At 35.4% G+C, this 16,482-nt stretch overlaps 1 protein-coding gene across 1 annotated transcript in view; it reads right to left on the bottom strand.

The window, feature by feature from the left end:
- Positions 1–16,482, bottom strand: part of epb41l4a (erythrocyte membrane protein band 4.1 like 4A) — a 126,595-nt gene that overhangs the window by 12,374 nt on the left and 97,739 nt on the right. Inside the window, exons 12-17 of the mRNA XM_088909942.1 lie at positions 14,449–14,526; positions 10,477–10,598; positions 6,532–6,622; positions 6,045–6,125; positions 4,277–4,390; positions 1,353–1,397 (exon numbers count right to left, since the gene is read on the bottom strand). Of these exons, the coding sequence (XP_088766068.1) occupies positions 1,353–1,397; positions 4,277–4,390; positions 6,045–6,125; positions 6,532–6,622; positions 10,477–10,598; positions 14,449–14,526 (531 nt within the window). The remainder of the gene's footprint in view (positions 1–1,352; positions 1,398–4,276; positions 4,391–6,044; positions 6,126–6,531; positions 6,623–10,476; positions 10,599–14,448; positions 14,527–16,482) is intronic.

Here is a 16,482-nt window from a genome sequence, read left to right as displayed (position 1 = left end):
CTGATACCAAATGTTCTCATTCACCATATCACTATTTTTTCCCAAGATACCACTCTGGAAGTGCTCTGACATTGAGCTCCTTTAGCGCATCAGCTCTCTGCATGTCTCCAGACAGCTATCTTAACTTTTTTTTGCCTTTGAGTGCCTGCTTTACCTCCAGTTCCTGACATGGACTCCATCCCCTGAGTCACGGAGCCTCTGAACATTTCCAGTTCCTCAAGTAGCCTCTAAATGGCGGCTGGCTTTTCAGAGCCAAACCTGATATCTTCTGACTCAGTCACACTCCCCTTGCTGTTCCTTCAGCGACCCCCAGGAAGCTTCTGCTGAACTCCTCTTAGTTCTCTCAGAAAACAGCTGAGGACTCTCAAGTTTGAGCACTTTGGTTCTGACTAATAACGCTCTGCAGGTGCCTGTAGCACACAGCTGCTCTACAGCCTTCTCCAGTAGGATCCAGCCTGTGCTTCTCCACTGCTGTCTGAAGCACCCTGCTGCATTATAACACACAGCACCTTGTCTTATGTTCAGACAAAACAAAAACTGAGTATTTTGTACATGATCATCAGCATGATGTTAGCCATAAAAAGGTGAAACACCTGTTGCACAAATACGGCAGGTGGTCTATTTTTTTATAGTTGTTTTGCATCTACGTATTCTGTGTTGCATCTAAGGGGAAACATGAACTCCAATAATTAACTGGACATTTTGGTTCAATTGCTGAGAAAGCTCAAGCTTGTGTGAAAATCAACATTTTAGCATGACAATGATGTAAATTATACATGACATCCAAATTAACAAATAATTGACCTCACACAAAATGAATTTTCTTGACTAGCCTGCAGACCCCAATCCAATTAATGTTGCTTGACCCTAAGAAGACAGCTCACAAATGGAAACCCAACAGTCTGAAGGACCCCAATTGTGCTGCAGCAGTGGTGAAAAATCCCCTGTCTGAAGAGCCAGAAGCACCTGACACACTACAGAAGACATCTTGTCAGTGTAATCTCTGCCAGAGGAGTATTTACAAATTACTTACTTCAAGAGTGTGAAAAAATGACTTTCATGCTCTCTGTACTTTAAATAATTATGTCAAATATGGCTTTGTGCAATGTTATTAAGATTCCAGTTTTTTTAATATTTAAATATTTAAAGCAAAACACATTATCCATAAATGTTTAAATGCTGTTTTTATTTAGAAGCGGCATGAATAAATTTGGAGGGCATGTTACATTTGGGTTAATTTTTCATTTGCCTTCTTATGTAATGTGTAATATAAATCATAATATGCATTTTTTATGCATTCACAGTTGATAAATTATTAGGATACTTATATGCTCATCAAACTGTTTACCTACCTTCTTCGCTGTTGTTTTGAATCTGGATCATCATTCTGACCTTTCCTAAGAGACAAAAGCAAAGAAAAACAATATTTTTTACATCTGATTTCAGAGTACGGACTAGTACTTCTGGATACTGGTACTTATTTAAATATTCAGTATGTTACTTTCTAGGATTATCCTACTAAGATGCTGCAGCATCTAATTGAATTTCTTTACATAGCCAGAAGCACAAACCAGAGAAGATTCCTTATGAAAAAGCAATTGCTGTCAGGACCGCATTAAATTAGAATAATGTCTGCAAGGTTGCACTTCAAAATGAATTTACAATGTGCTTATAAAGGTTTTAAATTATAGCTATTAGGTTTAAACTACCAAATTTGCATTTATAGGATCGGATTATTTTTGTTATGTAATATGAAATACACTTTGAATAAAAAAGAAACAAATGTCTTAATAATATTAATGCAATATGGTACAAAATGTAATTTTATTGCTGTTATATTTTGAATTCACAGTACTTATGATTTTAATAATATCTAAAAGGAGATTTATTGGTTTTCTTTATTATAATGCAATACATTTTGCAGTGAGAGGAAATCAGATCATTAAAGCAAGCTTTTTCTTAATTAGATTGCTGGTTATAAACATTTTTTATTATTCTAAAGAACATTTAGAAAAAAAACATTAAGACTAATATGCAGTGTTTTCTTTCGATGGGTTTACAGGCCTTTTCCTCTCAATCACCATATGAACTCACCCCATTACTTTGAGCCCATTACTACTATTCTACAGGATAAATCAATACTCTGTAACATTTAAAAATTATTCAACTAAATAAATCAGTGAGCAATGAAGAGGGTTCATGTTTTTTGTCTGTGAACACCATTATATATAATAATTGCTTGCATGTGTACAGTAGCAGCACAGTGGCATAGTGGTTAGCATTGACACCTCACAGTGCTGGGGCCCTGGGTTCAATCTCGGACCTGGGGTACTATCTCTGTGAAGTTTGTCTGTTCTCCCCATGTTGGTGTGGGTTTCATCCGGGTGCTCTGGCTTCCTCCCACAGTCCAAAGACATACTGGCAAGTTAATTAAAAATGTAGTTGTGGCTGAGTGGTTAAGGTGATGGACTTGAAATCCATTGGGAATTCCCTGTGCAGGTTTGATTCCTGTTGGCTAGGAGGAAAAGGGCTGTCAGCTTCAAGTTCATCTTTAAGTGCATTACTTCCTTCAATTGCCCCCCTGAGGATGAAGAAAGTGTTCTGAATTGAATTAAACTAGCTTCTGGGAAAAATGGCATGATTGTGTGCCTGTCTATGTTTGTGTCCGTCTGCTCTGTGATGGAGTGGCATCCCACCCAGGGTGTTTCCCACTTACCTATGGCCCTAAATTGAATAAAATGGTTAGAAAATGGATGGATTATTCCATAGGATCTTAAAGCACTTTACATACGGAACAGAACCCACTTCAAGCAGCAGTGAAGTTCAGTAGTTCAGTGTAGTATGTCAGAAGCCCCACTACATGGTTCACTAGGAGCAATGACATTACAGAATCAAGTAATTATTTCTACTAAAGCACATAATAACCCTGTAATAAATGTTATATAAATGCATATATGGTCTCAATTTCTAAGCCTGCTGAAGTAAATTTCCACTTATAAAACTCAGCCTATGAACCCTCCAGATACTCAAAATCTGGTATGATATCATTGCTTTTGAGAACAAACAGAGCTATTCCTTTACGTTTCTGTAGTTGTCTCTATTTTTTAATATGATAGTCTTTCATTTGATAAAAGTCCTGGAAGTTCTGAGTTTTGTTAACTTCCTTTTAGAACTCTCCAGTTCCAGAGCATGCTATTACTTTAACATTACTCATACAGCACTTCTTCTAGGTACTGTATGGGTTTCTACTTTGTTTTTCAAAAACTCAACAGTGCATTCTACTGAGATACCACTAGATGGTGAAATTATAGTACAGTATAACAGCCAAACATGAAAAAGGAACTTCCACTTTATTTTTTGTCTGAAAACTATCTGAAAGTCATCTGAAATGTAAAGATTATTGTTGATTATCTTAAGTTATTCAGTTCTTGTTTATGTTATAATACAAGGTGGTAAAACATTCACAGCCCCTTTGGTTACTTTTCAACATTCAGGTTATCGGAATTCTGAGTCATTCCATTCATCTTTCCATTTTCTGACCGTTTTATCCAATACAGGATCATGGGGGGAGCTGGAGACTGTCCCATCAAAGAAAAGTGCACAAGGTGGGATACACCCTGGAAAGGATGCCAGACATACAAAGCACAAACACACACTCACTTCAGGGCCAGTTTTCCCAGAAGCCAATTAACCTACCAGTATGTCTTTGGACTGTGGAAGGAAACTGGGGCACTCAGAGGAGACCCATGCGAATATGGGGGGAACATACAAACTCCACACTGATAACAGTCTGGAAACTGAACCCAGGGCCCCAGTGCTGCAAGGCAGCAATACTACCTCTGCGCCACCGTGCCGCCTTCTGAATTATTCATTTGCATTATTATTAATTATTAATAAATGATTGTGATTTACATAGACAGGATAACAATTGGAAAAACAGCAATCCTGTTAGATGAAAGCAATGTCATGTCTAATTTCTTTATTACCACCACTCTCTAGTGCTCTGATGCTTGTGGCTTGACACGATTCATACTCAGAAGTTACAAGCACCTTCTACATTTCACCAGGACATTCGGATTTGGAGGTTTTCTTGCAACCACTGCCTAGGGAATTGTTTGTGTAGTATACACTGTAGCCTTGTGAGTAAATTACTCCAAGGTATTGTGATGTGCTACTGCAGCTCTTAAAGAAGGGGTTACAGGGATTGAGAAAGGTGTAAGAAGTGAGACTTGCTCTGTAGCCCAACGAGAGCAAATGGGGATATATTTTACCGTACCTGCGCCTGGCTGGCTGCACCACCTCATTCTCACTGCCCCCTGAAGGGGTTCGCCTCCTGGGGTTTGGAAATTTAGGTGATTTGTTTCGGTCATTTGAAGAATTGTATAAACCACTTAAAAACAAACGTGAAACAATACATTTGTGTCAGGTTGCGTTTTTTTTAAGCACAAAATAACCTATGGTACATCAACTGTTTAATAAAACTGTTTTCCTGGCAGGCTGCTGTAAGGTTTCCCTGAGCTTCTCTTATGTCCTTGTTTTCCCTTTTAATCAGATTTTCCAAAATTATACAAGATGCGTGCTTGGAGGTGTCAGAACATTTAGGATTAATTCCAGTCTCAAAGGATATTAGAGCTTTGTGATAAAATTGCATTCTGTCAAAATCACATAATATAGAGAATCCACTCCATTGCAATGATAATGTAATGTATTATTATTGGAAGAATTATCTGATAATGAACAATAATGGCAAATTCATTGTTAATATCTAGTACTGGTTTTCTTAACTGTAAATTAGTATCATGAGCTTAATAATATTGCATAATAATCTTCTTTGATGTGGTTGTGGGTCATTATATATTTATCACTTTCAAATGGCTTTCCTTTGTCACCTTTATTTCACTGAACTCACTGCCATCTGTGGCACAGGAGTCCTTGGGGGCTGAACACGTGTTTCATACCAGCCTCCCCTGGTCTTCTTCTCCTGTCTGTTGCCCACCAGCAGCCAGGGTCGGCCACAGTGACTGTCCTTTTCTGCTTCTAACTCTCAGGGCGTATTCAGCAGTGTATGACAGATTATGAAGTCTCTGGCTGCTGTAGTCTGTACATGTTTGTCACTTGCACTCTATATTCTGCAGGTCCAGCTCCACAGCTCATACAACTTTAATACTCTCTACATTTGTCTGTATTCAATTTTTAATGGCGAGGTCACATTTGAAAATGCAGTGCAGTACGTTCAGAAATGGTAATGCGGTGCTGTCAGTCATCACTCTGTTCATTGCCCACAGCCACACACAACATTTCACTTAATGAATTATTCTGCATGAGTATTAAGTATCTGTGCTTTAAACAGCAGCAATGTTTCACACCTTCAGAAAAGGATCATTACTGTTAACATGTTCAAGAACACAATATAAGAAGTCAGGACATTCATTATTTTTAAAAACCGCACACCATTGTTATTTATCAGAGACATATAAGAATGCTTAGTGATAAGGAGCAAATTAACACAACATATGAATATATATACAACTGATACTGTGTAGCTATGCTAATTTATCACCACCTTTGTTCATTAATATTTCTTAAAAACACTCCAAAGGAATCAATTGCACTGTGGAATGATCATATATTCAAACATGAAAACTATATTTTCAATTATCATATAACAATAATCTCTGTTTTCCTTTAAGAACAGGTACTTCATTAAGCCAAAGATTTATACTGTAAATTTAAATGTTCGTACATAAAAATGGAAAACCATACCCTTCTATCTTTTTGTATACTCATACCCTGTGTTTTTATCTTTTTTTTGTTGACAGCTCAGCAATTTCTTTTTCCTAGATAAGAACTGAAAAAAAAAACCTTTATGGGGTATTTGTAACCATAAAAATGCTTACCATGGTATACCATGGTAGAAAACAATTTCTTTTTTTTCAAGTTAGAATTTAAAAAGCAAAAATAACTTTCTTCATGCTTAAGCAACCAAATGAAAAGCTTCTAACTGCCACATAAATATGTAGGAGTGCTTCACCAATGAAGCCTACCTCTGGGGCCCATTTTCATTCCATGGTGCACTGGTTTTCTCATGATGTGTATCTGTGTTGTCTGCTTTAGTTACTTTTGAACTGTGGAATAAAAGAAACATGAAGAACACATTTAACTCTACTCTCTAAGATTTCCCAACTGGAAGCTCTTGTGCTTCAGGGTATACAGTAGCTGTAGTGAAATCATCATATACTGTGTCATGCACATCGCACTATTCAAACATCAGAATCAATGTGTGCTAAATGTTGAATCTTTCAGCACATCAGTATCTTTCAAGCCCATGAATCATGGACCACAAATGAATGAATTGTAGTTCATCCATTTATTGATAGTTAATATCCAGTAAACAAATAAAAACAACACACATTGAAAAATTGTAATAGCACTATCTTCCACGCTGTAGCCAGGTGTCCATGTTTAAATATTCTTTGTCAAGCTTATGGTCACCATTATTTGTGAACAAAAAGATGCAACAAGTTGGCTTACCTTTTCACAGGAGAAGGTGCAATAATTTTGGTTGTTCCTTCAGTTTCACCATTATCAGTTTTTGTATTTGCTCGACTGACATTGTTTATCCCTAAAAAAAGAGTTTTCATTAAACACACTTTCATAATTTAATATGAACTTTGTGTATCAATACATATATTGTATATATACTATACATATAATTTACACAAAATGCAAACTATACCAACAGGACGCATAGAAAAATGTATGTGTTTTTACTTCTAAAGTTAAATTGCTTTATAAAACTGTTTAACATACTGATTGTTTAACAGACTGAGAGTTTAACAGATTTAATTAGATTAAACAGACTGTTCTGAAGGAGTAACACTACTACAACATGTAATACATATAAATTAAAAGCAATGATTCGAAACTGTTTCTACATCACAAAATTGTCAAAAACTGCAAAAGATAACAATATGAAATTAGAAATAACCAGAAATTGAAGCAGAATGTGTAGAGTTAAGAGTTCCTAATCTGTATATAGACTTTCTACCCAATGAATACCGCTGTTGCCTTTTTAAGCCTAAGCACATCCTAATTGGTCAGACCTTATTTAAATGAACATGTAATGCTGGAGTGTGAAACATATCCCCACAGTACCAAGCACTGTTAATATACTAGTTCAGGTGGGTAGCTGCGTCAGCATGCGTAGGCTGCAAAGGAACAAGTATTTGTATGTATATATTTTCAATACATAGGTTTATTCCATGCTGAAAAAAAGAAGAAAGAGAACACAACGTTTCGGCCGTGGAGCCTTCTTCAGGTGTCACTATACTGTACATTATTATGACCAAAACTGACAGGTCTGACTAAAAAAAAATTAAAATATACATAAATCGAACAAGATATGGAAATGTATAATATAGAGACAGAATGACTAAACATTCCAAAGATTTCAGTCTATCAATACCATATTCAGCAGACATAGTCACTTTGTAAGTAATGAATTACAATGAAGGAAAACACGTGATACTGACAGAAATTAATTTTAAAGATTGTTTTTGTTTGGATGAGACCATCAGCTCTTTTAATTTCAAACTGACATAACATTCTTCCTGGAAAATCACAATATACTTCAAAATAACACATGCTGGTTTGAAGAAAAAATGGGAAAGAATGGTGAACAGAGGCTCCACAAACTTTTTGAAGTCATATAAAAACAAACTTGTTGTTTTTTACTGTATATAAAATTATATTTTTATGCCAATCCTTCCCTGCTCTTTATGTCCCAATACGCATTAGTACAGTTACTCCTGTACATGCAACATATAATCTGTACACCTAGCGTGGAAATACCATTTACAGCCAATATCAGAGGATAATCTTAGTCAGGCAATTCTTAAAAGCAAAAAGACTATTAAGACCTACTGTATATGGGGGAACTGCAGCAAACACAAATTATTCAGGAACTAAAGCACCATATGGCCTAGAGCCTTGCCTTGTTCACAAAATCCTACTGTGAATTTATGAGCTGAGTTTCCCAGCAGCAAGCAGAAGTCAACCAAGGCCAGATAACAGGAACTGATAACCTTAGAAAGCAGACATTGCTGCACTGGAGAAACTGTGGTTAGGGAGAGAAAGGGAACTGACAATTAATTCTCTTAATAAGTAAGCAGATAAATAAATGGATCCAGATGACAGATGTGTTTCTGTCATTCTCTTTTGTTTAAACATGAAACAGAAAAAAAACCTGAAACTACTTGTTTTTTTTACAAGTGTTTGCAAAAATGAACAATGCTTGTCCTAACATAATACAACAGAGCAAGGGATAGACAAACAAATTGCTAGAGCATGTTAAAGTTTTGTTTTATGATTCCCAGGATCCCCAAGATACATTTACAGTCTTTACTCATTACTACTGACTTGATGGTGTATTTTACTTAATGGTAATAATATAGTGCTTGCAAACTGCAGCCCAGAGAGACCACAGGATACTACTGTAACATATTCCACGAAAGGCTTTTGTATTCTGGTTTTTAAAAAGGGAGATTATTAAATCCACACTTTATTTAAAACATGTGGAACTCCTGCCCCATCTGTTAGCTTCAAACTTCAGAGGATTTATAATGGTTTACAAGTGTAATGTAGAAGAAAATGCTAAAACAGTGATTCTGGTATATTGGTATTTTTGTTAAAAAGACCTGTAATATTTAATGAATCATTCAGTTAGATTTCAATAACTGTTATTTCACTGTATTTTATAAATGAGAAAAAAGGGAAGATTTATGCGCACAGTGCACATAAAGTGCTAGCTATACAGTTAAAATAGTAACAGCCAGGGAACCTTGCACATGGGCTACATTCCAGATTATATTTTTTGCACCTTAATCATTTGCAAGTTTAAAGAACGCAAGCACTTCCTACAGTATATACAGTATGTGTTCTTCAGTCCACATACAGTATAGCATAATACTGGCTTTTGATATGCTGTCTCGTGGAACAGAGAATTCAGTAATGTAAACTCTTTTATCAGTGCTGCTCTCAGTTTTAGTGCTGTCACCTATTCAATATTTATCTAGACAGTACAGTTCTTGACCCAACTTGTTTTGTAATGTGTTTTAATTATCTTGTGCATTTTTACCCCACAAACAACATGTTTTCCAAAGGTTGTCAAAATATAGCAAAATAGCAGGGAATATATTGTCAGAGACCCAGAGAGACAAAATCTAAAAATCACACAAGAGGAATATCCTCTTCCACACTGGGAAGGGACAGAATTACACAGGACCTTGCCCTGAAAATATATCTGGGTTTCAAAAGTGCAAAAGGGATCAATCATACCAAAGTCACCTTTGGAATGATACAGAAGGCCATCTGCTGCCAACACATTCATATTCTGTGCTACATTTCAGGGCCTTTTTATAGGAGAAGCAAGATCACCATGCAGTTTCACCGAGGTCAACAACAGCAGTTCTATTCAGGTGTAATTAAGAATTCAGATAGTCATCTATTAGGTCTAAAAGGCCATTTTTACAGTTTTTTACACCCTGTAATGTGTAGCTCCCCAAGCTAAAAAGTTATATTTACAGCTACAATTCTGGCTCCCAGAAACGTCATTCCTTTTACTTTTAAACCAACAGACACATCTGGTGTGGTTTGTGCATTGGTTATATACTGTATACCCATTTACCAAATAAGCTGCTGAAAAATATTAAATAACACAATGTCAAATACATGCAAGACAGTCTTAATTTCACCAACTGTTAATAACTTTATCAACATAAAATCAAAAATATAATTATCACTATTCCTTAATAACAAAATATGTATAATTTATTGAAAATGCCATAACTAAGTCTTGGACGTTACTTGTATATTTGCATTGGCATTATTATTTAAAATTTTCACATATCCATTAAACTTAAACTCTTAACTGTTAATATCTTGTTATGTCATCACAAAGACACGATACATTTATATGTGGGTTAGAACAAAAAACATAGTGTAGGATATACACCAGTTTTAGTTTTTATCATTTAAAAAGGCACTTCTATGGGTTTTTTTTAACTCTTAAAATGAATAAAAATATTAAACTGAATCTTAAAAAAAACATTAAACAACTCAGTTACTAATAATTTTGAACCATTTTTACCAAAGATAGCAATGTAAAGGTGTGCTTATTGTTTCTTCTTTTGTCGTGAAGTATATCAGCAGGAAACAGGTCTCTGTACACCCTGTATGACCTTGACCCTGTCAATATAATGTTGCCAGTGTGAGACAGAGCCAAACCTGCCAAATATAACAATATAACAATATACAGTACTTCTTGTGCTGCTCTCTTCTAGATCAAGGTTCAAAGTTGCTTATTTTTCCACATAGCAAAGAAAAACAAAATGTTCTTTTCAGAACTTTCATAGCATTTAATTAAATGTTACAACAATGACAACAAGGTTTCAGTCTCATATACAAAATCTTGCTCACCTGCTTGTTGAGACTGAGCTGTTCTTTTTGGATACGTCTTGCTGCGAGTTCTGGGTACATGTAGGTCTGGCCGGGGCAACTGAATAGACTGATCTTTAGTCATTTGCAAAGCAGTCTTCCCACTGAAAAAAATGAAGTGAGAAAACATGAGAATCTTTAAATGACTTTCTGTACCTCAAAATTTCAAAATCACTTAAAAGGTTTGATAACACACCAGCTTTAAAAACACAAAAGGATGCTAAAATATACTGTATAATAATTCCTGCAGTGTATTTTGTAATATATTTAAGTCAGTTTGAAAAATAATAACTTAATAATTTTATTTAATAAATTTACTGTTATTTTTAAATCTTTTGAAAGTCTCAGCTAAAATGAGCTAAAAGATTCTTTTAATAACTTTTTTCACTATATTTTTTTGGTTCTTGTACTAGAAAGTTCCAGTTTGCTCCCCTGTGTTTAAATCATCATGGTTTTAAGAAGCAGGGAAGTTCCATGATGTCCTCATCTTGTCAATCTGACAAGATGCTAATGTCAAAATATACAGACCCATTCAATGTGCTCGCTTTATCTAACATGTTAGATATTTCAGAAAGGTGAAAAAACAAACTTGGAAAATGAAAGAGCAAACTGACAAGCTGTGAAGGAGAGAATTATTGTTAAGGTATAAGAATGTCATCTCAGGATCATTTTGTGAAGGATTCAACACTTCTTTTAAATGCCTATTAGAGATGCTTTCGAAAGCCATTTGACAGATGGGGAGAGAAGGGCAGCAAAGGGCTGTGACAGGCACGTGGAAACACTGTCACTAACAAGAACAAAGGAGAATGCCTCTAGTGAACCTCTTGACAGGAAGAGCAAGTAACATTGACAGACCACAAGCACTCCTTTAACCCCAAATTGTGCCATTCTTCTCATGTCTCAGTCCGTATACCCTTACTTCACTCAAATAAAAGGACTCTCATGCCTAGATCCAAATAGCTTAGCTTGACTTTAGCATGACTACTGGATTAGCTATGCTCCCTGAATCACTCTCCATAAGTCTCTAGTTTACACATATCCTAGTGCTGTGGTTCTCAGACCTGTTGCTTGAGTATCTCTGTGTCTGCTGGTCTTTGGTGGCTCTGTGGCTAAGGATCTGTGCATGTGGCTAGAAGGTTGCCAGTTCAAATCCTGCAGCTGGCAGAGGAATCCTACTCTGTTGGGCCCCTGAGCAAGGCCCTTAACCCCAACTGCTCCAGGGGTGCTGTACAATGGCTGACCCTGCACTCTGATCTCAGGCTCCTCTCCCTGTCTGTGTCTTATGGAGAGCAAGCTGGGGTATGTGAAAAATGAATTCCTAATGCAAGAAATTGTATAGGGCTAATAAAGTGATGTTATGTTATTGTTATTCCAATCAGGACATTCACAACTGATTGAGATATTCTGTCCTAGTGAACATAAATAACCTCTATTTAAGGCACAAGTATTCAAATGAGTGATTGAGTTGGTACTTCTTGTTTTATCATGTTTGCTGTATTAACCCTTGCTATTCCATCTGAATACCCTGATGATCAAAATTGTAGCTTGCTGGCAGACACGTACTTAAACTGGAATTTTTTAAAGATGAAAACTCGAAAGGTGAAATAGGTGAAATTCATGACATACAGTATATGGGAATCTTTTTGAAAGCTCTGATGAAATCGTAAGAAACAAGGCTGGAATCTGGGCTATGTCTTTAGACAGCTAAGATAAGAATTCAGGTAAGAAGATACACAATTTTAAGTAGGATAGTATTTCACTGATCTTCCACACAACAGTAAGGAATGAAATACGTTAATATGAATTCTATGTGTACTTTAATATGCATGTACAATATACATACTGTATGTAAATGATTATGCTTCATTTGTATTGCATGTTTCATGCTGTGCCTTACATGGTAAAAGAAACTCAAAGAGATTCAAATACAGAAAATAAATACAGAAAGAACCCAATGCAATATTCTATAAAATATAAGAAAGGATGAGGTTACAGTGGAGAGCTGCACTTGTGTATGAACTTTAAAATAACAAGCAGAGTTTAGTCCCACTGAATTCCACAGTGAAAAATCACAACATATTTGCTGTAGCCTTGTCTTCGGTATGTGAGGGACTGAAGGAGAGTGCAGAAATATGAATCAAAGGGGCAAGGCAAGGAGGACAAAGAAAGATGATGTGTCTGTGGATGTAATAGGGAGGGTTAAATGAAAATCAGGAACACAATTTATAAAACAAAGGTCATCAATACACAAGTCAATCATTAATGAGAATAAAAAATACCGTGTGAAAAATCTTTCATGAAAATCAATGCAAAGAATTTGTAAATAAAATTTTAATTTGAGAGGTTTGAGTAGGGGTCTGTATCAACATGTACTGGAAGCAAAGATTGCTTCATAATTTTTGGTCTAGAATTAACCTTTACTTTTACCATTGTTAATTTAAAGTAATTTAAAAAACAAACAAAATAAATAAAAGCAATCAAAAACAAAAGTCTGCAATTCATAAATAGCTAAAAACCCAAATAAGGAAAAAAATACATGTATATTACTTACAAGATTTTAAAATAAATGGCATTTAAAAAGCTCACTGTGAGAAAAGGGACCAAAGACAGCTGCACACTTCAGATGCACCACTTCTTCCAGATTTTCCACACCATTCACTACCCACTGACAACTAACAACTCTTCCCTACAAAATTTACATAACATTGATAAACCATTAAGTTTTAACTGAACACATCCCTGTTTGCATATGTTCTTATGAGAAATTATTTAGTAATTTAAGCAACGTATTTCAGGAACACATCTGCCGTGTAAATCGAGACCTACCAGTATTCTTTTCATCCTAGTGAGAAACCTAGAATCTAAATTCTGTACAAACTATAAACAGTGATTCATCTGAGCTTCTTTTAGTACTCCTTTTAGGGCCTTAGCTCTGCTGTGTGCTCTGTGGGGTCACAGATATAAAAAGTGTAAAAGATATAAAAGTAAAGTCTGATGTTGCATGTTTCATCCTGTGACGATATGAGGGTTGTAGCAGTGAGCTGAATTGCTGATTCAGGTTTGTTTAATTTTTCTAAAAAATAATTATATGTTTGGTTGATCCTTATTCTGAAAAAAAAAAAACTCTCAGAGCATGGTTAATCAGAAAAAAATAAGATTAATAGTAAGAATATAAATGTTAAGACAGTAAAAAAATGAGGACTTTTGAAAACACTAGCCATCCATCCAGTTCCTAACCACCCCATCACGGGAATTCAGGGTCATGAGAGAGAGGGAGCCTATCTAGGCAAGCAAAGTCGGGTACAATCTGGATGGGATGCTAGTCCACCGCAGGGCACACAGATAATGACACACACACACTTACACCAGGGTCAATTTCCCAGAAGCTAATTAACCTACAAGTATATCTTTGGCCTGTAGGAGCACCCGAAGGAAACTCACGCAAACATAGAAAGAACATACAAAGTCCACACGGAGTTTAGCACCCCAGGTCCGGAATTGAATCCAATTCACTGCGATGCTAACCACTGTGCCACTGTGCCACCTAAACCTCTACCATTCAGTTTAAAAGATAAAGATATGAAGCAAGAGAAGCAAGAAATTAAGAAAGCAAGCACTTAAAAACGTTTAATTTTCGTAAAGTGTATTCATCTTAAAGATTTATTTTCTGCTCTGAGATTAACAGATTCTTTCTGGGATGACTAAGAAGATGATGAGATCATAAAAAAGTTTAATGCACCAACAGAACCTGCTTGATTACAAGCTAAAAGGAAATGCAGTATAAGGTGTAATTAGCTAAAATTAGATTTGTATTACAAGCTGAAGGAAACATTTTCAAATGTCTGAATTTCTAAAACACTTTCAAAGTTTCAACAGACATGCTTTCCTTGTAAGCTATCTATTGCCAAAAACATAAACCTTCTATACGTTTCCATCAGTGAAAGAACTGTTTACCTGTAGCGATGTTTTGACCCGAGGGAGCCAAACTTGGTCAGTTTTCTTGTCAAGGAGCTGGAATCATTTTCTGGCATTCTAATGGTGCACAATAATAAATAGATGATAATATGCAATCAAGTATAAAAGAGGCAAAAATACAGTATTGCAATGAAGGTAAAGGGAATATACTATTCATTGATGTTTCAAAAATTGCTTTTTCTTTATATAATTTTGTGGAAATCTGAGGAAAGTAAGCTTTATATATTATTACCATGGCCATTAAAATCTATTGCATTTTAGACACAAAGGTTTACACTGCAATATCTGAATTTACAAACTGATTTTTTAAAACTAAAATATATAAATTTGTCACACCATAGTCATCATATGATGAACCACTTAAGAGTTTACCACTGTGGTTAAATCAATACGTTAAGTATCTATATGTTGATTATATAAGGAAAAACCCTCACAAAATGAAAATATCAGAGATACATATTATATTTTTCAATGTAAAGTTAATTTATATTGTGGAACTGGGGACTTAGTGACTTACAGTAGTGAGCTTTTTTCAACTTAAGTGTGAATTTTTGGAATGGAGAGTCTGTTTTGAAGCTGGTAAGCAGCTTAGCCTTCTTGCTGTACTTACAGTACAGGAGAGATACAGTGTATACAGGATAAAGTCTAGCTTTAAGCTCAAAAAGGAGCTTAGGTTTCATTCTGTGTTTTAAATATTGTATTCCTCACAATATAAATAAAGCAGAACACCTTTTAAATAGAACTTTATAAAGGAGATTTTTTCCCACTTAATGGCTGCATTTGTATGTCATCTTTCTGAAAATATGCCTATTTAAAGACACTGTTATGGTACACCACTCTGAGGTTTGCTACAGAGGCAAGAGGAAAGTGACAGTAATACTAAGGGATACGTTATCTGATCTAGTTGATGTAAAAGTCCTAACTCTAATGTGTCACTCAACTGCATCAAGGTACAGACAGTAAGTAAACACTAAACTTACTACCAGGACAGGGTTAATTAGGTCTCTTAAAGCTGATTTGAAAATCATATCAAATCTACTTTTGAGATACAAATGCGATTACAAGAGGTGTGACACAGGGTAATTAACAGGGAAAGTCAGAGAATATAATAAAGTTTTACTATAGGTGATAACTGATGGTAATTCATTGTCTTTTACATAGACATAACAAGCTTATCCAGCATTTAATGTAAACACACACATCAGCCACAGGAAAGAACTTGCTTAAAGATTGACTTACACGAAACGCTCAGAAAGAATATCCCTAACTCTTTTTTTAAACGTGAAAAATAATATTCCAGTATCTAAAAATACTTGCAAGTGCTTTTATGTCTTAATTAATTAAGCTTAATTTTAAAGCACTACAGTCTAAAATGAAATGAAAAAGTCATATAATAAAGCCTCCCAGAAGCACTTTATTTAAGTGCATCTGCAGCACTCAACTTAGATTTTCTCACATGGCTCAGGTAGTGGGAATGCTCTTTCTTTAAAAAAAATTCTGGAGGACCAAAGTCAGAGAAGATAAATAAAACAGAATATATCATTGTGTTGTACATACAGAAGTTTATTTAGAATATTCAAAATGTTTTTCCATGAAATGGAATTGCTTCAAGGATTAACCAATGGTGTTTTAAACAAAGAACGCAATAAGACATTTTAAAAATCAGATCTCAATGTTATTATTATTATTTGCATATCACTTTCTTCTGGGACACTAAACACATTCCCTAAGTTTACTTGTCAGTTATCACAATGATGCACTGAGCTGGTAATACAGCTATGCCAAGCTGGAGTATACAGTATGTCCTTGGCTTCAACATGTCGAGACCATATTCTTTAACAGCTGTTCTGCAAACCTGTGAATTCACACATGGCTTTAAACCTTAAGTATCTGGATCAGCAATTTTAAAAATGAGAAATGGCAGTGCAGTTAGCATTCTTGTGTACAACAGCATTCAACCTGAAAAATAATAGCCATCATACTTCAATAAAATAAAAGCTCAAAACCCCCACC

This window comes from Atractosteus spatula, chromosome 3 (assembly GCF_055471065.1).
Source record: "Atractosteus spatula isolate fAtrSpa1 chromosome 3, fAtrSpa1.hap1, whole genome shotgun sequence".
Classification (NCBI taxonomy): domain Eukaryota; kingdom Metazoa; phylum Chordata; class Actinopteri; order Semionotiformes; family Lepisosteidae; genus Atractosteus; species Atractosteus spatula.
This window is presented reverse-complemented; position numbering and strand designations above follow the sequence as displayed.